Source organism: Numida meleagris, chromosome 5 (genome assembly GCF_002078875.1).
Source record: "Numida meleagris isolate 19003 breed g44 Domestic line chromosome 5, NumMel1.0, whole genome shotgun sequence".
Taxonomy (NCBI): Eukaryota; Metazoa; Chordata; class Aves; order Galliformes; family Numididae; genus Numida; species Numida meleagris.
Genome location: NC_034413.1, coordinates 60,352,195 through 60,375,970, shown reverse-complemented (window position 1 = coordinate 60,375,970; position 23,776 = coordinate 60,352,195). Strand labels below are relative to the sequence as shown.

The following is a 23,776-nucleotide window of genomic DNA, read 5'->3' as shown; positions in this document are numbered from 1 at the left end:
TTATGCTGATTAATTTCTTTATTCTCATAGGAAATGCAAACCAGGCTGCCCAAAGAGTGGGGCTATATATCGGAACATAAAGATGACACAACAAACTAAGGCTTGCAGTACTTGCTGAATGGAAATGCTTGTGGCGCAACAACTGCCTTCCTCTGTAGACAGGCCATGTCACTTCTGTGTCCCTGTAACCACAATCTGAGTACAGTCATAGATGTACTCGGCTGTCTCATGGAAGCTTATGGTCTCAAATTCTAAACTAATTTTCTGTAATGATTAGTTAGACTGATATTTGCTTGGGAGAGTATTGCAAATGCAAGAGATGCTTGGCCGTGTACATTCGTTTGAGATGATGAGCTGTATCACTCTGATTTTGTGAACCTGAGCCTGATTTTTTACATTAAAACAACAGTATTGATTACGTGGGGAGATAATGTACATCTCTCATAAAACTGCCAAGTGAATACTAATAACCTGCGTCAGTGGGAACACTAGAGGGTCTTTTGTGTTAGCGAGAAAGACCTCAATTTCAGCACTGTAATTTACAACATCCACCTTTGTTGTCCACTGATCTCTAAAGGGAGGTAACTCTTCCTATTTCAGTTTACTTACGTGCAAAGAGATGGGTTAAGATCTGTGTATGTTTCCAGTGCTTAATTTGGCACTTCACATGGTTTATTCTTCCCCTTTTGCATCCTTTAAGCCACGTGCTGGATTCAAGGGTCGCTTCCTGTTTGCAGAACCCCTATTGACATCAGTAGGAGTGCTGTGCAAACATTTGAGGCTCCAATACGGCCCCTCTTGTCCTCCACCCCTTGCCCCAGCCAGCTGGATAGGCACAGCTATCTGTGCTCTGGTGATATGGTCTGTGCTCACAAGGGCGAGTGGGAGAGCCAGGATTCCCAAAAGGGAACCTGTCTGAAATGCAGTGCCCTTTTGACACGTAAGTCTTCTGTTTCCAGAGCCAGAAGTGTAGCATTCTTCTCTCTGCTGGTAGCAACTGCTCAGAGGGAGATCTGTCTGCTTTGCAGTTTTCTGCAGGGCTGGTTCAGGGGAGAAGCTGGTTGAACCAGAAGAACCAAACTGCTCTCCCTTCTGGTGCCTACCTTGTTGTAACCGTGCATTTTTTCAGTGAAAGGGAGGATGTCACGTTGAGCAAGAAAAACTAGGTACTGAGGATATGCATGCTGCGTTATTCTTGATGTTCCTGTCCTTCCTCTTTACCAGCTGTAGGTTTGTTGTGTGATTGGTCTGACACTATAAGCTTTTGTGATGCCTTTGCCATTTGCACATAAGGTTTTGGGACATCAGTCTCCTTGGCCTACTGTCAGCCTTGGAGAGCGATGGTACGTCATGAACCAGCTAGAGGAATTCTACTGAACTGGCCGAGTCCGTTATGCTGAGGAGGGGTGGTGGTGGGGTGCTTGAGTCTAAATCCCTTCCAATGGGGATTCCAAAGGGATTGGTCCTTGCACCTACCATAATATCCAATGCTGCTTTCACACGTGTCTGAAAGAGTGTTTGTGCACTGGGCAGCCACATCTGAGGCCATATGGAACAAATCTTGTCCTTCTGGTTCACTGAAACACATCGCAGCCCTGACCTCACTGTCCTTTGCAGAACAATGATTGGAGCAGCCAACAGACAAAACTTCCCCTCAGATCTCTGCTGTGCTTTAGTTCCTACTCAATTACTGGGGCGAATGCATTATGTTACCAAAAATGAGCTTTCCCTGATCAAACGTATGCTTTATTAGCCACGTAAATGCCAGCATGACTCTCTCATTGCTACAACATATTAAACACCTTGGAAATGTTTCCTTAAACTCTAGGTCAGTCTTATGAAATCCGTCTACTTGAGAATAGGAAATTGGGAGAGTTTCAAGATTTAAACACAAAATATGTGAAGGTAAGGAGAAACATAGATTTCTTTTCTTCCTGCTACTACATACAGCCTATAATGAAGGGCCTGACCTTGCTCACACTGAGACAATGGAAGGTACTTTGCCATTGTTTTTAATGGGAGCAGGGCTGATGGAGTTATTCTGAGTGCTGGAGTTTCACGGGACTATGCAGCTTGGCTTTACAAGGCTTCAAGGGAACCTTTGTTCTGTTTGTGATCATGACCCCAGAGTTTCACTGTGAATATTGGGTTCGGGGGAATCCCAAAGTTCAGAGGTGAACATGGTCAAAAGTGCAGAGAGACAGGCCTGTCTCACTTCTTACCCCGAGCAGCACACCTGTGTTGTTCCATTCCATGTCATGCAGAAGTCCCTGATGTTCACATCGTTCTGCCACACAGGTTCTGCATAGCTCCAGTTTACTTCAGTAATGAGCATGATTTTGAACATATAGAACTTGGTTGTTTCAGTTCAAATTCAAAAACTTGGCGCCAGATCTTGTTTCTGGATCCAACCTTCAAGCCTTCCTCTCCCAAGTTCTTGGCTGTTCTGCCTCAGGATTTCTTACGAGAAGTTGGGACTAATTGCAAAATTTGGATTCCAATCTGGACTTCAGTTGTCCAAGTTTAGGCAGGTCCACACTTGGCTTTTGGCCTGCGTCAGGAAGCATGTGGATTTGGATTCCAATTTTGCAGGCATTCCCACTGTGGCTTGCTTGCTTTGTAGCTTGGGTTTGATTTGGGCCTTTCTCAGGTTCACTGGCAAAATTTGCTCGCTCATTTGATAGCAAGTCCCCAGTAGGAGCAGGGAATTGAGAAACTAGGAGATAAGGGGCCATTATCTTGTGCTAGTGTAGCACTCTGAGTATCCAAAAGGATTTATTATTTAGGGAAACTTTGGACTTGTCTGCCCTGGGGATTGCCCTTATTTCAGCCTTTTGTCTCCGGTTGTTGGCATAGATGTACCATTGCAGGCCAGATATGAAGCTTCCCCTGTTACAATAGCTTTCCTATTCTATACTTCTATAACTACACTGGGCAAATTCATTGTCAACGACTGGCGTTTAATGGCTGGAATAAAGTTTAATTCCCACTGACAAGGTGTTTGGCCATGTCAGCTCCACCAGTGCAGGGACAGGTGGACTGGCTTTCGGATGTTCTGATCAGAGTGGGATATACTAGGGATGGGGCGTGTTACATACACATTAAATGCACCCCCCATGTCAGCTATTTTGGGTGTGGAGGCAATATAGTGATGTTTACATGGCATGGCACCTAACATTTGGTGGACATGGCTATAGTGCTTCCAGACCAAAGCCCAGAGAGCTGTGTAGGGCTGTGTTATTCAGTGCATATGTGCACTGTGAAGGGGAAAGTGTGTTGCTGTCTTGCTCCAGGGGTCTCCTAGGAATTTGAGAAACATGATGATGGGTCTCTTAGGGGAAACCTCTGCTCTCATCATGAATGGGGGTTAAAAACATGTAGAAGTAACAGATCAGCTTCTACTCCTACACTGGAAAACCAAAGTCATCTCAAGATAAGGGCCTCTAGATCATGTTGTTCACCTTGCCATCTTTTCTTAACAGAGTATAATTCGTGTAGTTTTCCATGACCGACGCCTGCAATACACGGAGCATCAGCAGCTGGAGGGCTGGAGGTGGAGTCGGCCTGGGGACCGCATCCTAGATATAGGTGAGACTATTTCATTATGGTTCTTGTGCAGAGTCGGGAAGTGAGGTGCTGAATGCTGTATGGTGTGTCTTCATGTGTGGATTTTAATATACTCCTCTCTTAGGAAATCTATATGTCTTTGGGTGGGAAAAAGATCTAGGAGTGTAGGTCATGAATAGGTATATCATGGATGGCTTGGCTTTTCACATGCGTCTCGTAATTGTATGGAAATGCTTTCTCTTCTTCAATGTAATATTTTTAAAATTTTAGGGGTTTTCTTCTACAGATATTCCGCTGTCAGTTGGAATCTTGGATCCCAGGGCCAGCCCCACACAGTTGAACACCGTTGAATTTCTGTGGGATCCATCAAAGAGAGCCTCAGCATTCATTCAGGTAAGAGAGAAGTGATATTCCTGTTGTAATTACAGTGGTGAGGTATCTTACAAAGACCTGGAGAGTTAAGATAGTCAGCACACGAAGAAGAGAGAAAGGTGCTGATGATAACACTCAAGCTTAAGTATAACTAGAACGAGTTTATAGGATACTTACTTGCTAGTTTTGAACTAATGTCTGCTCTAGCTGGGCTATTTAGAAGAAAGGGAAAAAAAGGAGCCCCAAAAAATCCACACTGATTTTGCATTCCAAGCATTAGTTCTGTCTGGAGGAAGCTGTTCACAACCTGTTAGTTTTGCTTGCTGTCCTTGTTCATGAGTATTTCTCATCTCAAATGCAAACCGTCTGTTTTTCATCTATATGTGGGATTTACTTAAGTCAAAGGATGCTTTTCATGGTGCCCTGTTTCCCTCTAGGATTCTTTTGCTTCTAGTTTGTTTGACTTGAGGAACAGAAATGAAAATATTTTGAACTCTTCTGTCTCTTTTAGTTTAGGAGGAGTCAAAAGCTCATGTTCAGGCAACCCTGCAAGTTCAGAGAGTCTAAAACTCAGTTTTTTACAGCTTTGAACAGTCTCCAGAGATGAGCACAGCTTTTGTTTTCCCAGGTGCATTGTATCAGCACAGAATTTACTCCACGAAAACATGGAGGAGAGAAAGGGGTTCCCTTCCGGGTGCAAATTGACACCTTTAAGCAGAATGAAAATGGTGAATACACAGAACACTTGCATTCTGCCAGCTGCCAGATCAAGGTGTTCAAGGTATGAAGTAATTTTGGCTTTGTCATCAACTAGATTAAAGAAAAGTTAACAGTTAAATTCACAGTTTATAAACTGTGAAGGAGTAGTGCCAATAGCCCAGTAAAAGAACAGAGACTTTTAACTGGATATGCCTAAAATCTTAAACAGAATTCTTGCACACAAAGCAATGTAAACCCTGAACTACACAGCAATTCTAGTTAAATTCAAATAACTTGAGTGTCATGCTGATATTGGTGCCAGTCCACTCACTGTACCTTGAACAGTATACACATGGAGATCTGGGATGTGTAGCTGTCTTAAATAACACATATTGAAAACCAACAACTCAAACCTTGACTGTTTGGAATAAAAACCCATTGGACGTGTGTCAGTGCACAAAATAAATTTCTGTGTAATACAGCCAAGTAGCGTCTAGAAGCCATTGCCCTTCTCTAGTTTATGTCCTGAAGGTGATGTATGGGTAAGTGTCTGCCTGTAGCAGGGATGTTGGGACTAGATGATCTTGAAGGTCCCTTCCAACCCAAACCATTCTATGATTCTGTGATTCTGTGTATTATAAGCAATACAAAACACAGTCCAGATTCTAAGGAATATAGAGGATACTGTTTTAAATCATTTTGAGTTAACATATTATACTGATGGTTTTCAGGATATATCCACTGTGTTTAGGCAATCAAGAAAGCATGGGCATCACCAGTTTCTTTGATTCAATCTTCCATGAACAGTGAGAGCATAACTTGGAGATCTTAAATACCGTTTGCTTTTTGCCACACAGTTCCTCTCATTGCTACTTGGAGGAGAGAAGGATGATCCTGTCCATCTCCAGAGCTCCTAAATGGGCATGACAAACCTGGAGACACTTAACAACAAGCATTTTGTAGCCCTGTTTGCCCAAAGGATCTGCTGCTCTACTTCTCCTCCTATGAGCAATGTATTTCCTGCTCCTGAAGCGATGGTGCAGATGCAGTTGAAGAGAATAACTTAGGGGGTTCATGATCTGAAATAGTTATCAAATCTCAAGATTGCGGTCAATTTGTTTTGGAATTACAGTAGGAGTTAATTGGGAGGGAATGGTGATATAGAAACAGTTGAGATGTTAGGTTAGTTTTTCTGTCTGGAAAATGCAGATCTGGTCTTTCTCCGTATGTGGAGCCCCCATAAATCTTAAGGAGTCCTCTGTGAACAGATCAGAAAAAATCTGTTGGCTTCTGTTTCCAAACTTGTAATACTTGGCATAAGGGAAAGCTTGTGCTTGTGCTTATAGCCTAAAGGAGCAGACAGAAAACAGAAGACTGACAGGGAAAAAATGGAGAAGAAGACCACCCAAGAGAAGGAGAAGTATCAGCCTTCCTATGAGACAACTATTCTCACAGAGGTAAAATGTTTTAAACATATGTCGTACTACTTCAGCATATTGGGAAACAGATTTCAGAGCAAATGCAGCCTAACTGAGCCTTGGAGATTCTTGTGGGGACTATTATGCCAAGATCTGACGGAACCAGAGAGCTTAGTGAAATTGTAACATGTCTCTCACTGCTGACGTTTTTAGAAGATGTCAAACTTTCCTATGTTTCAGGGTATAAACCAGCCCTTTACAGCCCATGTTTAACAGAAACATTTTCTCTCTTCTGCCATACTCCTGGGCACTTGTTATGGCACTTAGATGCCAGCTGTGTGAGGTATTTTCTTCAGAACTGTCTGGCACAGGCTCATGTTGGACATGGGGCAGCTGAACACATGAATAGCCTGACTGATTAAATTATCAATCTGCTTTTCTGTGATTGTTCCTTGGAGGCTACTGTCACATACTAGCTCTTAAAAGATTCTGGCTTGTGCTCTAGGAATATCTGAATGTCTTATGTTCTGTGGGTATGACTATCATCTGATACGGAGATGAATGTGATAACCCCCCATCCCCTCATTGCAAAGAGGTAAATATAAGCTCATCCCAGGCTGTAGAATTACTAAGCAAAGGGGCTCAAGACAATAGTTTAAAAGGGCTGTTCCATCTCCCTATGGGAATGTTTTGTAGTTTGATTTAATTCTTTTTTTTTTTTTTTTTAAGTAGCTTGCTGGACTTCTAAAATTGATGATGATTTTTTTTCTTAATTTAAGTAAAATTCCTGCGAGATCCAGCTCCTCCCACTCAATTTTCCTCAAGTTGCCAAAAGCAACCAGGGTGTTTTCTAACTCACCATGGTGATTGATAACGAGGCTCTTATGTACACAGACTTAATTCTACTGAGTTGGCAGATCCTAAACTCTTGCTATTAGCTCTGATACACTTTGACATATTGCACAGGGAAATGTGGGTTGCTAAAGAGTTAAATATTTGCTAATGCTGTATGTGGAGATAATAAAACTCCAAAGCTCCAGCTTGTCTTCTTTTTGTCGTTGCAAACAAGGATCCTGCAGAGCGTTTTCTTGAGCTCTTGATGGCAGGGACTTCTAACAGGGCTAGATTTCTCCTACTGATTACTGTGGCATAAATACAGAGCAGAGTCACCAGCTGTAGCTGGTTGCTCTGGCTTTGTGCTGCTGTGATGGAGTATAGAATTTGTCTTGTGTTTGTGCAGGCTTTTAGTAGCTTTGTGTCTGTTTATTTTAAATTTTTCCTATGTAATACGCATTTTTTAATCTCGAGCTCTTCAACTAATAGCCAGAGGTTTTAACAGGCTGGTTCAAATTCTGCTTTTTCACTGGTATAAACCTGAAGCAATGCCACTGGAGCGTATTTGTCACTCTTGCCTGGATTTAATTAGGGATGCATAATTGAGACCAGGGGTATTTCTGTATCATTGCTGCCTTCAGTCTGAGTTGACTTACTGGCGTTGCTCTGACTTACAGCTGTGCACACTTTGGCCCAATGTTATTTGGGGACAGGCTTTGTGAAATGGGAGAAATGTGGAATGCACAACTGGAATCAATCTGGCCCCCTGACAGCCTGCTTGGAGTGCAGCGTAGAATCCACGGCCCGTCTCCTCCTCCCAGCAGGAGTGATGAGCTGAAGTTAGTGGCGTGGCAACAGCATGAATGTGGTATGAGAGGAGAATCGAATCCTTTATTTCCAACCTCATGAAAGTATCCCCGCTGCCTTTCTTCCAACAGTGCTCTCCCTGGCCAGATCTGCCTTATCAAATGAACAATGCTCCATCTCCAAGCTACAACAGTTCTCCAAACAGTTTCAACCTTGGAGATGGGTATGTAACAAATAAATGCTTTATCTTTTCTGTTGATATGGTAACCTTTGGGTATGTTTCATGTATCGGGTATTTCATATCCTGGAAGAGTTCAAGGAGCAGTTTAGCCTCTGAGCACCCTTCCTAGAAAGGGAGAGAGATTTTTCACAAAGATTTTTTGCAGGGAGGAATTCCCTGAAATGCAGAGGCCTGTTTGTATGCCCACTGCTTGTGTGGTGGCTGGGAAGTGATCATGAGAGGACCACCAGGGCAATTCCTGCCATGAATTTCCTCTCTTAGTTTTCTCTGGAGGCCAGGAAACACACTATGCTCTGCTCCAGCAGTTCCTAGTATCTTCCGACAAGAGTATGAGGGGCATTCAGCATCCCTTCAGAGCTGGTATTACTCCCTTTTTATCTTAAGATGGTGTGCTGAATTCCCAACTGAATGGGATTTCAAGAAGCTATATGGAGTAAAACAGCCTGGATTCTAAGAAGCCATTCAGGGATGAAGGATGAACAGGAGACATGTTTAACTCATTAATATTGCCATCATAAAGGAAAAATTTTAATGGTTCTGAAGTATGCAAGATGATAGTTGACGGCTGAAATACACAGCAGGGACCCTCAGTACCTGAGTCATCTCTGCAACATTTTCCCTTAGTAATTTGGTGTAGCCCTTTCTATTCTTTCTCCAGGACTCTTCAATCTTGTTAGATTCCCATGTAAGTCATTAATTTATTGACGTTGTACCACAGATTTTCAATGAGGAACTTCAGCCTATGGATAAGGACAAGCACTGAAATAGCAGAAAGTGGTGTTAGCAGAGAGATCTCTTGAGCATTTTTTCCAGTGGTAGATTATTAATATTAAGGGAAAATGCTCAGATTGGATATTAGGACAAATTTCTTCTCTGAAAGAGTGCTGAGGTATTGGAACAGGCTGCCCAAGAGGTGGTACAGTTGTCATCCTTGGCTGTTTTCAAGGAAAGGGTAGATGTGGCACTGAGAGAGATGGTTCAGTGGGCATGGGTGATGGGTTGATGGTTGGACTAGATGATCTTAGTAGTCTTTTTCAACCTTAATGATTCTACAATTCTGTGAAAATCCTATCACTGTTAGGAGAGAGTCTATTAGAAATGTGCTTTTGTCTAATAAAGTTAACTTGCAGCTTACCATGTTTAAAATAACACCAGGGTTGAATTAGAAGGTCCTTTATTCAAATTTATGAAGAATTACTGTTAGACAGTGTTAGTTAAGGGATTTCTTGCTCATAGAATGGTTGAGTTCAGTCATGGTGGTAGATCACAACTTGCTTAATTAGATGGGGTCACACTATTAAGTCACTTGTATGGAATACCTTGTATGAGATCACTAAACTGAGATTTTTCTCTGAGTATTGAGTAGGAACTCAACTGAGCAACAAAAAGCTCAAGCAGATATTTAATTTTTTTTTGTCCTTGGTCCTGATTTTGGACAACTTTTTAAAAATCTGATAGAGGTGAAAGCCAAGTTGATATGTAACTTGTAACAGTTGAGCCAAATAGGGGAGGGGGAGGAGGCTGGGCACCGCAATGCAAAATTTAAAATAATGTTTTTGTTTTTTTTCTCTTCCAACTTCATACACTTTTTTTTAGCAACAGTTCTCCAACCCACCAAGTGGAGCTCCTGCCTCCCAGCAATGATGTAAGTATTTGAGATCATGTTAATGTGGTGCTTTTCTTTTTTAGGACACTGGTGAACAGTTCATTTCAAGACCTTCTTATTCTTTTTGCAATGTAGCATCTCCTTCCTTCTGCTTCTATTCAAGATGCCCAGCAGTGGCTTCATCGTAATAGGTTCTCTCCATTCTGTAGACTCTTCTCAAGTTTTTCGGGTGAGTTTAAATAATCTAATTATTTTGTCTTTATTCTCTCTTGTAAGTCCAGCTCATGCCCCTATCGATAGCGTCTGCTGCTGGCCAGTATTGGTGGGTCCACTGATCTGATCCAGTATACTTGTTCTTTTGTTCTTAGATTGCTTAGCATTTGTTAAAACATACATTGTAGAAATAAAGGAAGTGAAGTTGGAAGGGACTTCTTCAGTTCTTTAGCTCTAACCCATTGCTTGAAGGAAGTCCATTTAGATTGAATTGCTTAGGGCCTTGTGCAGTTGCGTTCTTAGTACCTCCAAGGCTGGACAATCCATGATTTAGACTAGATATCAGGAAGAAATTCCTTACTGTGAGGGTGGTGAGGGACTGGAACAGGTTGCCCAGTGAGGGTGTGAATCCCTCGTCCCTGGAAGGGACTTGAGCAACATGGTCTAGAGGGAGGTGTTCCTGCCTAGAGGACGGGGCTTGGAACTCGATGATCTTAAAGGTCCCTTCCAACCCAAACCATTCTATCATTCTATGATCTGTGTAGTCTCTTCAAATACTTGACTACTCTCACAGTGAAAAAAATTTCTCTTATACCTAATCTGTATTTCCCATCTTCCAACTTCCATTTGCTGTCTCTTGCCCTGTCACTGTGCACCTTTGAGAAGAGTCTGGCTCCATCTTTGCTGTACCCTTCCATCAGGTAGTTGTACACAGCAGTAAGATGGTGGAAGGGGGAAGCATTAAAGATGTTGAAGCCTTGGGAGCCTTTCTCTGAGGCAGTCTGGTGAATGTGGCAGTCAAAGAAAATTGAGACATTTAATGAAGCTTGTTTCTGTGTTGGCTTGAATATCTTCCTGTGGATCGCTGCTCTTTTGATGGCTTCAAGCACTCTATTTCTCAGTGATTGATTTGTAGCATACACCTCTCTGAATTTGCAGCCTCTCCAATCTGTCTAATTTAACTTTGTGGATTCCCTTTCCTCCCCTCTCCTGTTGCCCATACACACAGTTTGGAAGCTAAGATTTGCTTAACTTCTGAAAAAAAATCAATTTGAAATATGTAGGTGCTGACTTACTGAAGATGTCCAAAGAAGATTTTGTTCAAATCTGTGGACCTGCTGATGGAATTCGGCTCTTCAATGCAATCAAAGGAAGGTTTGTACTTCTTCCTTCCTACTTTTCCTGTTATGGCAGCACCCGTTCATACTTCTAGTGTTATTTAGAAGTCAATCCAAGAGCTGTAGCATTTAGACCTCCCTTTAACACCTCAGAAGGTAGTTTTAAAGGCTGGAGATGACAATGGTATTCAAATCCAAGCACAGATCGGAAATGCTACCAAATTCTCACCTGAGTTAAAAATGAAGCAGCTTAATGTGGATCTCCAGTGGTTTATTTGCTACTAGCTGATAGTTTGTATCTATTTTGTATGCAACACAGCCTACAATACTCCATCTTGCATCCCTATCACATGTAACAAACAAACAAAGCAAACCTAGAGCCTCAAATGACTCTAAAATTTAATTTAAATGGTAACAACATCTTAAATTCTCCATCTGGTCAGAATTTAGATCAGTAAAGAAGGGTTTGATGAACTGCTTTGCAAATGCTGGTTACTGTTTATTCTTATCCAACCCTGAAGGAGGTTAAGGTGGTGCTCTGCAGTCTGCCACCACCTCCTAAGGGGCTTTCACGAGACCTCCTAAATCGTTTAGCCACCAGAATCAAGGCTATTTTACTTGGTTGGTTATTTATACATGGTCTGAATGATTCCATCTTTCAGTGTGCGGGACTGAGTGGAACAATTCTGGATCTAAGTAACTCATTACTGTCTTTTAATAATCCATAGAAATGTAAGGCCCAAGATGACAATTTATGTCTGTCAAGAACCAGAGCAAAACAGATCCCATCTCCACCAAAAACGAGAGGCTGGAGATGGCAGTCTTTGTGGTAAGTTTTTATGTATGGATTTTGTTGTCTGAAAAGACTGCTTTCTGCCTGAGCTCTATTGCGTGGTACAGCTTAGTATCCTGCGTGTTTAAAGAGGCGCCATTTATCCCAGTTTTGATACTGTTAGGTTGTAACATCTAATAAAATATTAGTTCTGTGCAACATCTCATCATGTATCTTACTACTTATCAGATGTTTACAATGTCAAACTTTAAAAGTAGATTATTCAAGAATACTAACATCCGTGTAAGGTTATTATTTTTTTGTGCCCTATGATCCATGTTGTCATTAGTGCCCGTGATTTCTGCTGGGCAAATTTGACATGGGTCTTAGTTGCCTGCTGACCCCAAATATTAAGTATTCTACAAATCATCAAGTGGCATATTTGGGTCATCTTTGAATGTACTAAACTTGCTTACCTACTGTCAAGATTTGAACCTTGGTCTCAAACCCATTTCGTTGTTTATATTGAGTATCTTGCTGTTATCGGTAATTACTACTCTATAATTACTCTGTAATTACTTTCAACTTCTTGCAGTATATCATGCAATCTTCTTGGAAGAGTTGACCACCTTGGAATTAATGGAGAAGATTGCAAACTTGTACAGCATTTCTCCACAGCAGATAAATCGAATCTATCGTCAGGGACCCACAGGGATCCATGTATTAGTGAGCAATGAGGTAAGGGTTTAAAGCAAACTATCAGAGCTGTAATAGTTGTCTGACTTCTTGAACTAAGAACGACCATTTAAATTATGGAATGAATTTTTGAGGAAACTCTGCAAGGTCCCTTATCCCGAAAAGTTAAAACAAATAACTTAAATCATTCATGCATAACATTGAGTTTGGTGTGATTTAAAAGTTTTTGCATTATAGAAAATGTATTTCCTTTTCATTTTGGCTCCTTAAACAAATTCCCAAATGGAGATCTGGAGTGAGGTCCTATTCATTTAGAAATGAATAGGAAAGTTTTCTGGAAAAGACAATTTTGAAAATCTTTAGGACAATTGATCTTCCATCTTGGCCAGTGATTAGAGCCAAGTAATGACTGACTGACTACCGGGTCAGAGTTAGCACTGTGTAAATGCATGCTATGATTTCATGAACCTCTGCTGGCTGTTTGTATCCCATTATATGATGGCTTAATTTAGCCCATTCCATTAACTTGTAGGTTAATAGCGAGTTGCCCTTCTTCCTCTTTTTTTCCCCCACTAAATGACTTACTCATTAATGCACCAGAATCACTTAGGGAGCTTTGTATATAAGAAACATTTTTAAAACAAATGAAGCAGAGCATAGGTCTCAACAGGAGCCTAAAATGAAGGGTGTAATGCTTATTCCTGAAGTCTCCTTGCTATTTCAGCCTGATTAAATCTGAGACCTTAATGCTTTATGGACGTGAAGTGCTTGAAGGCAACTCTTGGTAGGGGAATTGCCTGAACTAGCTTGGGTATAAGGCTCTAACTATTTACTTAAGTCAATTATTAACAATGCCTATTGCTTTATTTTTGTGAGTTCTTTTTTTTTTTTTCTTGTTCTGGTAGTATAGTGGCAAGATTGAGGCACTGTATGAATGTACTTCATGCATCATTAGGTGCAGGCACACAGACTGGTCAGTGAAGTTTGAATTGCAGGAGCAGGTGAAAAGGGTGTTTGGTGTGAGAGCTTACAGCTGGAAAATGCTCTACTGTATATACTGAATGGTATTCAGTAGTTAGGAGAAGGGTTTTGCATAAAGCTGGATTTTCTGGGCTGATCATAGAGAGGTTCTGGTAACCTCCATTTTGATGTTAGCTGTTTGGTGTCTGCTCCTGCTGCAGGAGACACTTCCAGGAGGTAATTCACTTCCTCGCTCCCTCACAGCTGCTCTGGGATGGGATTAAACATTTACAGTGGATGAAGCTTAAGTGAGTAGTTCAGATCAGACTTGAAGTGAGCTGAGTCTCTTAACCATCGAGTCACAGCATTTCTAACTACTGTCTGGTCAAAATAACTGGTTGGTCACTTTAGAAATGACTTTGTATTAACAATATTCCTTTATTCAGCAAGGAGTCCATTTCTCAGGGCTGAACACCTCTAGATATTAGCCCAGATGCTAATGTAAACATAACTGAGCTTTATGGTTCTGCTGAATGTATGCACTACACACACTTGTGCATATGTGTGTATTACCATTGCTGGCTTTTAGGAGATGGCCTGTCTTCAGACTAAAATGGTACAGCATCATTTAAAGATTATGTCTCTTAATGGACTAGCTGGAGTGTTGAAAGAAATTGCAGGATGAGAAGTTGCAAATAGGATGGGTAAAATGCTGAACCAGCCAGATGAGTTCCAGGCAAGCACTTCAACGTAAGTTTCTCTTAAGCACATGAGCAGCTGCAAGGACCTCATGTAATCACCCATGTACTTCTAATAATCTATGGGCAGGCGTACTGAGAAATATACAGACACTAGGTTTTGTTTGATAGCTTTTCTTTAAAGTCAGTATTGACACTGAAAGAAACTTGAATTAAAAGACTAAAAACATTGTGGGTTTTTTTATTTCCCTTCAGATGGTGCAAAACTTCCAGGATGAATCTTGTTTTGTTATCAGCACATTGAAAGGTTGGTGCTCCTATTACATGTTTCTAAAGGTATTTTCTCTGTTCAGTGGAACTAAAACTTTTTCACAAACTCAGTGCTGGTGTTCTGAAGAGGAAACTAATCTAATTTTTGAAAGAAGTCAAGAAGTTGCATCAATTTACTGATAGACTGATTGATATATATTTTCCTTTGTTATACTGTTATAAAATTTCCGTAATTCCACCAACACCTCGGACATAAATGAGCAGAAAGCCTTATAGCAAAGTGGAATGCTGTTTTTTATGTTGGTTTTTTTTATGTAAATGCTTTGATCTAGATGTTCAACATAGACTGTCGTGAATGGGTTGTGGAACCAGAATGCAAACTAGTGAAAACTAAGAAAATCTGGAGTTTTTCATCTGTGTTGTTTCCTAAAATCAATGAAAAAATGCTTTGCATTTCTTTGTTACAGCTGAAAGCAATGATGGCTACCACATCATTTTAAAATGACCCTGCTGCACAGAAAGACTTTGACAGCCTAAAATTTAGTGCCTCACTGAGATTGCTACAACCTAGACTGGAAACATGAAGAACCTTCTGGATAAAACGCTCCTATGAACTAAGAATACCAAACAGCTTAAGGAAAAACTTGCTTTTACAGATATACTTTTTTTCTTTTTTTTTCTTTTTTTTGAATCTGAAGTTGAGAACACTCTCAAAGCTTGTACATGTTTCTTCCTCCCTCCCTTCCTCTCCAGTCTTAAAAACTGAGGTTTCTGCATATTGCTTAGAAACATCTGCCTTGTACTAAAGGGAAATGAAAGATAAACAAGAACCAATTCTCTAGACCCCTCATGGTTGGGCAAATTGATTTATTCACAGTTCTGAATGTGGTTTGGTGCGTTTTTTTTCTTTTGGCTTTTACCACACACTCCATTGGTGATGGACTTATGCTCCCTGGCGATCCTCTTTTACTCTTTGAGGTGGAAGGCTCGGGGCTTAATCCTGCATCAGACTGAGCAATGCAGAGAATAGATTTGATGCCCAGTCCCCACTCAGAGCGTCAATCGTGGAAGCTTGTAATTAGCTGCTTTCCACCTGTAGATATGCTTAAAGTAACACCCATCCAACAGAACAATTTTGCAGGGTTCGAGGGGGAACGTACAACCTGAGGCAAGCAGTTCAGTACTGTATTCTATCTTTAGCTTAAAGAAGTCTCCTTGAATTGAGCGTATGAGGATTTTCCAAGGAAATGTTTTGAATATTGAAAGCTACAGAGCTGTTGACAAATTCATACCATGGGTTTATTCCACTCTACAAAGCGTTAACTAACTGTTATAACTTAACTGTAACTGGGAATTAGATTTTTTGATCCTTGTGACTAGTTAGGAGGAGGAAATTATTACAGTAAGTAAGTGTTTAGATTGAGCCTGGGTGATGGATCATCTTAGTTGCTGCTTCTTGTATTCTTGTTTTTTCACTCTTGACTCCTGTTTCAAATATTCTCAACTATGGTCAACCCCACCCTCTTTTGGTCTTTTGGGAAACCATCCAGTCTCCATGTAGCTAAAAAAAGTGGCTTCCACTGATGTCCAAAGGCAAACTGAATCACACCCTTCTTGCATGGAGGGAGTCATTTTGTTTTTGGCAGGTAATTAATAAGGCTGTCTCCCAAACCAAATGGCCATCTAGCATCAAATTGTTCTACTTGAATGTTTAATTTTACCTGGGTTGAAAGCTGAAATACCAAAAGTTTTCCTGGAATGGATTTTTTTTTTTTAAATGAGAAATAATCAGTTGGAAAGCGCTAAATAAAATGGTCTAGCGTTTTGAAATGGAAATATTTAATTAAATCCATTTGACCCTCAGTGCAGCATCAGTTTCAGCTACTGTTGCAGACCTCAGAAATTACCATTCAAGTGCCTTGAGCACCATGTCTCCCCTGGGGCTGAGCTCTTTGGCTGGATGTCAGATCCCATGATGTGCTTACTGTGGGTTCATCAAAGGGAGAATGCGTCACGAAGGCTGGAGGGGTGCCCGGGAGCTCAGCCTTCTGGGAAAGAAGGGGATGTGCAGCCTGTGAATTACAGCTCCCAGCTGACACCGGAGGAATTCGGACAGACATGGACGGATATTTTTTTCTGACAGAAATGATGCGTTTCAAATTTCCCCTACAGAAATAAAGAGCAAAATACTGAGAAAAGCAACAGTTTTTTCATTAAAAGCATCAAGTTTTGTGCAAAAACAACCACCCATCCCCACCAGTTTCTTTACACCAAAAATAATACTAGAATAGAAAAACTTTGTTACAATGGGAAAACCTTCAGCCAACTTGTCTAATTGCATACTTAGGCACGATCTTGCACAACTGGCTGTCCCAGATGCTCCATGAATTGTAGCATTTATCCAAAGCCACTTTCAGGCTTTGGGACATGGCAATTCCACCCCTTGAAGTAAGTGAAGGAACTTGAGGCTGCTTTGTTAAGGACCAGGTGGTGTAGGTGAGAAAGTTGCAAGTGGTCTCATGGAGTGAGGTGTGGCCAAACAGTGGCTGGGGGAGTCTTTGGGGGAAGAAATGCCCTTCTGGAAGATGGGAAACGTCAACTTTCTGAGAGAGCTGAGGCCACTTGAAACTTGACCCTTATGTTGAAGTGAACTGCAGCTGGAGGGGAGCCCATGTGTGACCAAAACCTTTATTTCTGGTAAAACACTGGAACAGGCTTCCTAGAGAGGTGGTTGTTTCCCTATGCCTAACACTGGACATTCGGACAATGCCCTCAATCACATGCTTTAACATTTGCTTAGTCTGCAGTGGTCAGGCAGTTGGGCTAGGTGATCTTTGAAGGTCCCTTCCTTCCAAGTGAACTATTCTATTCCTTTCTGTCTTCGCACCCAGATCGAGCAGTTCTTGCTGGCCTTTGTGTCATTTAAGTAGGTAGGAGCTTTGTCCCAAGGCGAGCCACAGTGGAAGGCGGACCCCTTCCCTGCAGCTACCTTCTCAGCTCAAAACTCCCCAGAAGAGGGAGAGCAATTTCATTTCTTCCAGTGTGCGCTTGCTTCCAAGTGATGTAGGCACTACAGAGCTACATCTGTCTTTCTTTCGTCTATCCCTTTTGTGTCACTGCACTGAGGAAAGTTAAGTACATAAATGATAGAAGTTGTTCTTATTGACCTGGACTGAATAATGTAGATGTTCCTTACTCTGCCTGCAAGGCATACGTGTCACCTCCTGGCACTGCAGCCTGCTCTGCATGCCACTATGTACGTGCCATTGTGTACCAGGGCTGTTACCTCGTTTCTTTTATGGAAGATGCTCCGGAAAATTGGCTGTGTGTTTTCATGCTCTTTTGTAATATTGGCCCAGTACTGTATATCTGCGTAGCTGCTCGTCTGTACAACTCAGAGAGGTGAATCCGACCTGATGAGAGCAATATAAAAGGCGCATCGGAGTTGGTAGGAAGAGTGTAGTCAGTAGCTGATTCACTTACACGTGATGGCCCTGAAATTCCAGGGACACGGCAATACTGAAAGACAGCAGAGCAAAGGAAGGGCAGAGACAGCGTTTCTCTCAAGGTTAGGAACTAAGGACTGTTTGCTTATTCTTGAAAAATATAACTTGTTCTTGGTTATTTTAGAAACAAGTCTTACCTATAAGGAAGTATATGCGGAAGTCCTAATGCTATTTCAGTAGCACTTGCTTGATTGATTTTGAACACGAATAACTCTGTTAGGGCTTTGTTATATTTAGATTTTTAAAATCAAATAATTTTATACTGATATAAGGATGACTATATCTTGTTCTCCTTTCCACACTGTAAGAAGGTATTCCAGAGTAAACAATTACATAGAATATGAATACTGTCCTACTAGGTGGGCTCTACTGTTTTTATCTGTTAGCTTGTTTGTTAAGCTTGTAACTGATGTGTATGTAAGGCTTATGCTTACTTGACAGAATTGAACCTAGTCCTTGTTGAACCTTTGTCCCAACAGAAACTTGGAGGCTTATGTTCCAGTAGCATAAAGATCTAGACACCAGCTAGCTCAGTGTTTAAAAGAATGACAAGATTGCATCTTTGGGTGTTAGGAAAACCTCATCAAGAATAAAAGAAGCACAAATAATCTGAGCTAGATGTCTAAATTCTACATAGGATAAAGGCATGGGAGAGAAGTAGCTTTCCCCATGTAAACATCCTAGAGAGATTTTGCATTTACACTGCTCTTAAGTGCCTGTTACATTTTATGTCTTTTTTTTTTCAGTCCCTATTTCTTTTTTCCAAAGTAGGAATTGAAACCGCACAAAGTAATTTAAATGAGATGTTTTTAGCTCTGCCGACCCTTATCAGCTCTGGGTGGTGCAAGTTTTAACAAGTAGTGTGATGTCCCAGACTGTCCGGTTCTCAGGGGGCTCTCATTGCACATAAGCCTATGAGTAAAAGTGGGCCTGCTGGGGATGAAAGGGTAGAAAAATTGGTTAATTGAATAAAATGTAAAAAATAATTCAATTTAGAACTGAAGTTCCCATCATCTTGGTGTGAAATATACTGAACTGAACTTTCAGGATTTGCAGGTGGTAAAAAGATTCTTGCAGTTGAAAAGTTCTGAATTGCACTCTCCTTATAATATAACATATACATATTTATGCATATATACATATACACATACATACTGTATTGTTTCAACACATATATGTGCTGAGTACTTGCGTCCTTTGGCTTTAAGTGGTACTCTACTTTGTTTAACTGCAGTTCAATGTAAAGAACTCTTGTTGATCAAGCTTCGAAGTCCAGTCATTCTCTGGGTAGAAAAAGTCTATAATAGGAGCTCTGAGTGATTTGGGTATGGTACACTTGGAGTGATGTAAATTTGATGAATTTCTGCAATATAAATCCCAAGTCCTGGTGAAGATGATTATGTTCCTGAGCTAATGCTGCAGCTCTATATTGCAGCTTCTGAAAAAATGGTTAAGGAGAAATGGGTGGCCCAATGCTTTGTAAATTAGTAATAGTTACTTCCTAAGCAGAACAGCTGTACAATGACTTTCCTACCTTGATGTTATATTGCTTAAGCATTGGCTGTAATTCTAGCAACCATCTGGTGGATGACTGGGACAGGTTTTTTTGTCTCTGTTCTCGTTTTTTGACTGTTCTCAGAAAAATAGTTGTATTCAGACTGTAGCTTGCCTTTCTCCTGCAGTTATGAAATGGTTTTACTTTATGCTGGTAGTGCAAATATTTTCTTGAGATTATAATCTGCTTGACAGCACAGGGTACTGCTCAAAGTGGGGAGTGTGCATTTGGTGTCGATCATCGCTCCTGTGGGTGAATATCAGAAGGCAGACTGGAGGTGTATTTCAACATCTTTGGCTCTGTTTAAAAATGGGTTAAGCTGGTACCTAATTTTTTGTGTATTTCTGATTTGTACCTTTTTTTTTTCTTTTTTTCTTTGCCATCCCTCAAAATCTGCTCTGTGTGGGGAGAGCAGGTAAGCAGCTGGTGTGCCTACATTTTTTTCCTTAAGTGGCCTGCTGTTTTCCCAGTTTGCTTGGGGCAAGTGTTTGTCTTTCAAAGGGCTATGGGAGTTACTTCTCTTCACTGACAATGCAGCCATTGGAGATGGGCGATGCTGACCCCGAAGTTGGCTTGATGGGTGAGGGCGAGTAGAGGAGGATGGGTTGGAGGCTGAGGCGTACCAGTTGTGAGTAAATACTGCCACACTTTTTGTCTTTTAGTTTGTTTGTTTTTTTGTACATGAATTTTAAAAAAAAAAAAAGCATATTTTGCACTGGCTATTGTACTGTTGTGCAGAAGAAATCTGTATCTAGAATCTGTGCTCCAGTCAAAATGCAAATAAACCTGTTTGTAAGAAGCCTGTGTTTCATCTCTGCTCCGCTTGGCGTGGATGTGTGCAGGAGAGTCATGCATTGCAGGTGCATGGTGCTGAGTGCCCTCTCAAAATCAACAGGAGAGAAGTCTGCAAGGTGCTGGGGCAAGAAGGTTGACCATAGCAAAATGCCTTGCAGCCATCTCTTCTTGTTGGAACCGGCTTCATTTCTCAGTAAGACAATGCAGAAACAAGACCATGTATAATCTGTGAGCCCTGCCAAATGCAGACACCAGGAAGGAAGCTTAAAAGAAAAAGACCTTGGAAACACACCTAGAAGCTGTGGTTATAGCTGGACAGGAGCTGAAAAGAGCTGGTCATGGGTGAGAAGAGCCAAGGTCTAAGAGTGGAGTGGCTAAGCCAAAGCTATGGCCTAATCTCATATAAATCCTCAACGGCAAGCAAACATTTCAAAATTAATTTTCCAATGTATAAAACAATGCAGTCTTTCATTTAAGAGTATTAGTCAAAACTGTGAAGCAGGCAGATGAATAACATCCCTCATTCTCATTCTTCGAAAGGAGCTGAACACTTCCCGGCTTACCTGGGTAGGAAATACAAGGTTCTGCAATGATTTCTGTATTTCTTTTTAATATATTACAGGAAGGACTGTAAGAGGAGAGGCGTTAGAAACATTACATTGGATGGCCTTAAGCACATGCAATGCTAGGAGGAGTTTCTTCATGAAAGAATTATCAAAGCTTATCACCTCCCCCAAGGAAAGATTTCTGGATGATTGGCACTACTGTAGGAATTAAGATCTCCATGATGTCACCCAATAGTTTAACTCATGGGAGTAAAATCAGGGAAAAGTTTGTAAAAAATGAGCAGGTGACACTGCAGGAAGAACAGAGTGGCAGTGCCAGCAGAGGGAAGGAAAGCTCAGCATGAAAGCGTGGAGGCTGCATACATTAAGGACAGCGCTTTGGCACAGTTGTCCCAGGATTAAGAAAATTGTTCCCAAGCAAAAATTATTCCAGAACCACCCCCAGTTTCCAGCAGATCTACCTCACTTCATGGTGGGGTCTATGTAGCCACAACTGTTGTTTCTTGAGGGAGCCATGGTTGTTCAACTCTCAGAGGTGTCACCTGAGAGAAGTGAAGTTCATGTGAGAATATGGGTATAAATTTGGTGATTGCTGAAGTAACTAATGGGGGAAGAAAGAGGCTGTGATTAAAACCCATCAGAGATCCAGGGTTTCTGGCTTGTCATCAGGAAATTTGATCTTGCTGCCATGTAGCTGACATGAGAAATGATTGGTCAGCAAGCTGCTTTGGGTGCTGCTGCTTTCCTGTCTTTCCCAGAAGAACATAACTCCGTGAGGTGCTCCAGGATTGTCTGGGGAGTGGGTTAGGCACGGTTAGGCTACCATGACAGGGTAGCTGTTCTGCTTCACGATGATAGCAAATATGTCCCAGAATAACTGGGGAGTTGTCTGTCTGCATTCCTAGTGGATAACTGTCTGACGTGACCTTGGAGACTGCCTGTGATGGAGAATTCACATGTGGGGACAAGCACTTCATTGCAGCAGGAGGACCAGGGCTGGGGGTGTTTTATTCCTATTTCATATATCACAAAGCCATAGAATCATTAAGGTTGGAAAAGGCCTCCAGGATCACCTAGTCCAACCACTGACCCATCCCCACCACGCCCACTGACCATGTCCCTCAGTGCCACATCTCCACAGTTCTTGAGCACCTCCAGGGACGGTGACCCCCACCACCTCCCTGGGCAGCCTGTTCCAGAATATCACTGTATGGACTGGAGCTGAAGCTCTAGTAAAGAAATGGTCCCAAGCCCATCCACCATGGCAAATTCAAGCAAACCCACCACTATTAGTTGTGACTAAGGCAGTGAAGCAATGTAGCTTTCACTCATAACCCAGCATGAATCACTTTTAGTGCCACAGGGACAAAGTGACAATATGCTGCTGACTCACTGCAGAAGTCACCTGGCAGGTAGCACATGACTTGTTAAGCAACCTGTGAGAAAAAAAGCATTGCCCCTCTTGTGTTGCCTCTGAGGCAGCATGATGCCAGTTTGCAGAGCAGAAGCCATGGAGAGCCACACATGCCAGAAGGTGGATGTGCCAAGTAACATTAATCCATGACCTTTTGGGCTGTCACACCCGCAGGTGATATTCCTCTTGCTCTCTCTCAGTGAGGAAGTTCTTACAATAGTTAAATGTAATGCCTCTGAGCCCCAGTGGTGCAAACACAAGGACCAGGAACCCAAACCAAGGATACGGGCCAAAGAGATGTATGTGTTCATCAGGGCTTAGTAGCCCAACTGCCCGTGTCCACCAGGCCCTGTGGGAAAGGCCCCTCAGCAGGAGGGAGGGGCTGTCAGGGGCCCTTCTGAACTTGCATTTAAAATGAAATCTCCCTGACATGGTAGAACTCAGCCCCAAAGCCACCAACTCCGGATGAAGTCCTGATGGGTTGCCACCAATCCCAGTTGAATGAATAGAAGGATGTGTACGTGGGGGTGAGTTCAGGTGTGGAATAAAAGATTATAAAATGCATACGTTGAAAGAAGAAATGAAAACTTATTTGGCAGTCATTAAGCACAGAATGGTAAGACCTTAAACTTCATGTGCATCACTGAGTTAATAATTGACCTGAATATACAGATCCATTGTGTCTGTACATGTGTTGTCTGCAGTGTCTATTTAGGGTGCGTCCCTGTGCATGAGGCAATTTTTAACTTGATTCTTTTTGTGGAGATTTATAGCTGAAGCCAGGAGAGGCCATTAAGTAAAAAATTAACAGGGCATTTTGGTAGTCAGGAGTGCAAGGACACTAAACCCCATCCCAGCACTGCTTGGAACCCCAAGCCTCCAAGTCACATTTATCCCTGGCACTATTAGCAGGGTGCCAGGTGGGATGGGGGCAAGAAACCTTTTATTAGTAAGCGCTGGAGAAGAAAACGATAACCCTTAGTTAAGAATGACACTTCTTTCCCTACACATTTGAATTTTGAGGTGGTCTTGTAAGGAAGCCAGGGCTAGAAATCCCTTTTCCAGCTGGGAGAATAAATCCTCAGAGATGCAAACAAGCTGCCAAGCATCCCCAGGTGTTCTTGATTCACAGATTGGTCTCTGATGGGGTCAGTCTTGGTGCCCTAGAGCAGGAGCCCTCCCTGCACCAGGTCAGGGCTATATGAACTAGCTGCCCTCCCTCCCTCATGGCTGCAGGAGAGGTGGTACTGGGACTGTCTTGGGTGAGTGGCTGAATGTGTATGTACTTGCTTAACCACTGGTGTGTGCTGCACTTGATGCTGGGCTGTATTAAGCTCCTTAAAAGTCTGACATGGGTATACTAGGGTCTCACAACATAAAAATGTCTGTTGTTCTCCTTTCCTCTCCACTTCCATTTTCTCGACTCTCTATCCTCTCTCCCCTTGTTGCTCTGGGGGTTAGCAGTGCCTGGTCTGTGCTGGTTGTGCAGCAGGGATTTGTGTCTATAGTAATGTGTGTTACTTCCTTAGAAATGAAACTAAAAGCTTAGTTTAGAGAAATTTTGTGGTGAGAATGTCTGGTAATTCTGATGGTCTTTATCTAGTGGCTGGTATGCCGTCTACTTGTTCTGACTTGTTCCTCAAGGGTCTGCATGAACAGGGGTTTTCCC

The 23,776-nt window shown here is 41.8% G+C and overlaps 1 protein-coding gene across 1 annotated transcript in view; it reads left to right on the top strand.

The window, feature by feature from the left end:
• TFCP2L1 (transcription factor CP2 like 1) overlaps nt 1–20,131 on the top strand; it is a 34,021-nt gene extending 13,890 nt beyond the window's left edge. The window contains exons 3-15 of the mRNA XM_021397910.1: nt 1,829–1,905; nt 3,483–3,588; nt 3,854–3,960; nt 4,568–4,720; nt 5,985–6,095; nt 7,829–7,920; nt 9,535–9,583; nt 9,680–9,773; nt 10,822–10,912; nt 11,604–11,704; nt 12,243–12,385; nt 14,257–14,308; nt 14,739–20,131. Of these exons, the coding sequence (XP_021253585.1) occupies nt 1,829–1,905; nt 3,483–3,588; nt 3,854–3,960; nt 4,568–4,720; nt 5,985–6,095; nt 7,829–7,920; nt 9,535–9,583; nt 9,680–9,773; nt 10,822–10,912; nt 11,604–11,704; nt 12,243–12,385; nt 14,257–14,308; nt 14,739–14,776 (1,214 nt within the window). The 3' untranslated portion in view covers nt 14,777–20,131. The remainder of the gene's footprint in view (nt 1–1,828; nt 1,906–3,482; nt 3,589–3,853; nt 3,961–4,567; nt 4,721–5,984; nt 6,096–7,828; nt 7,921–9,534; nt 9,584–9,679; nt 9,774–10,821; nt 10,913–11,603; nt 11,705–12,242; nt 12,386–14,256; nt 14,309–14,738) is intronic.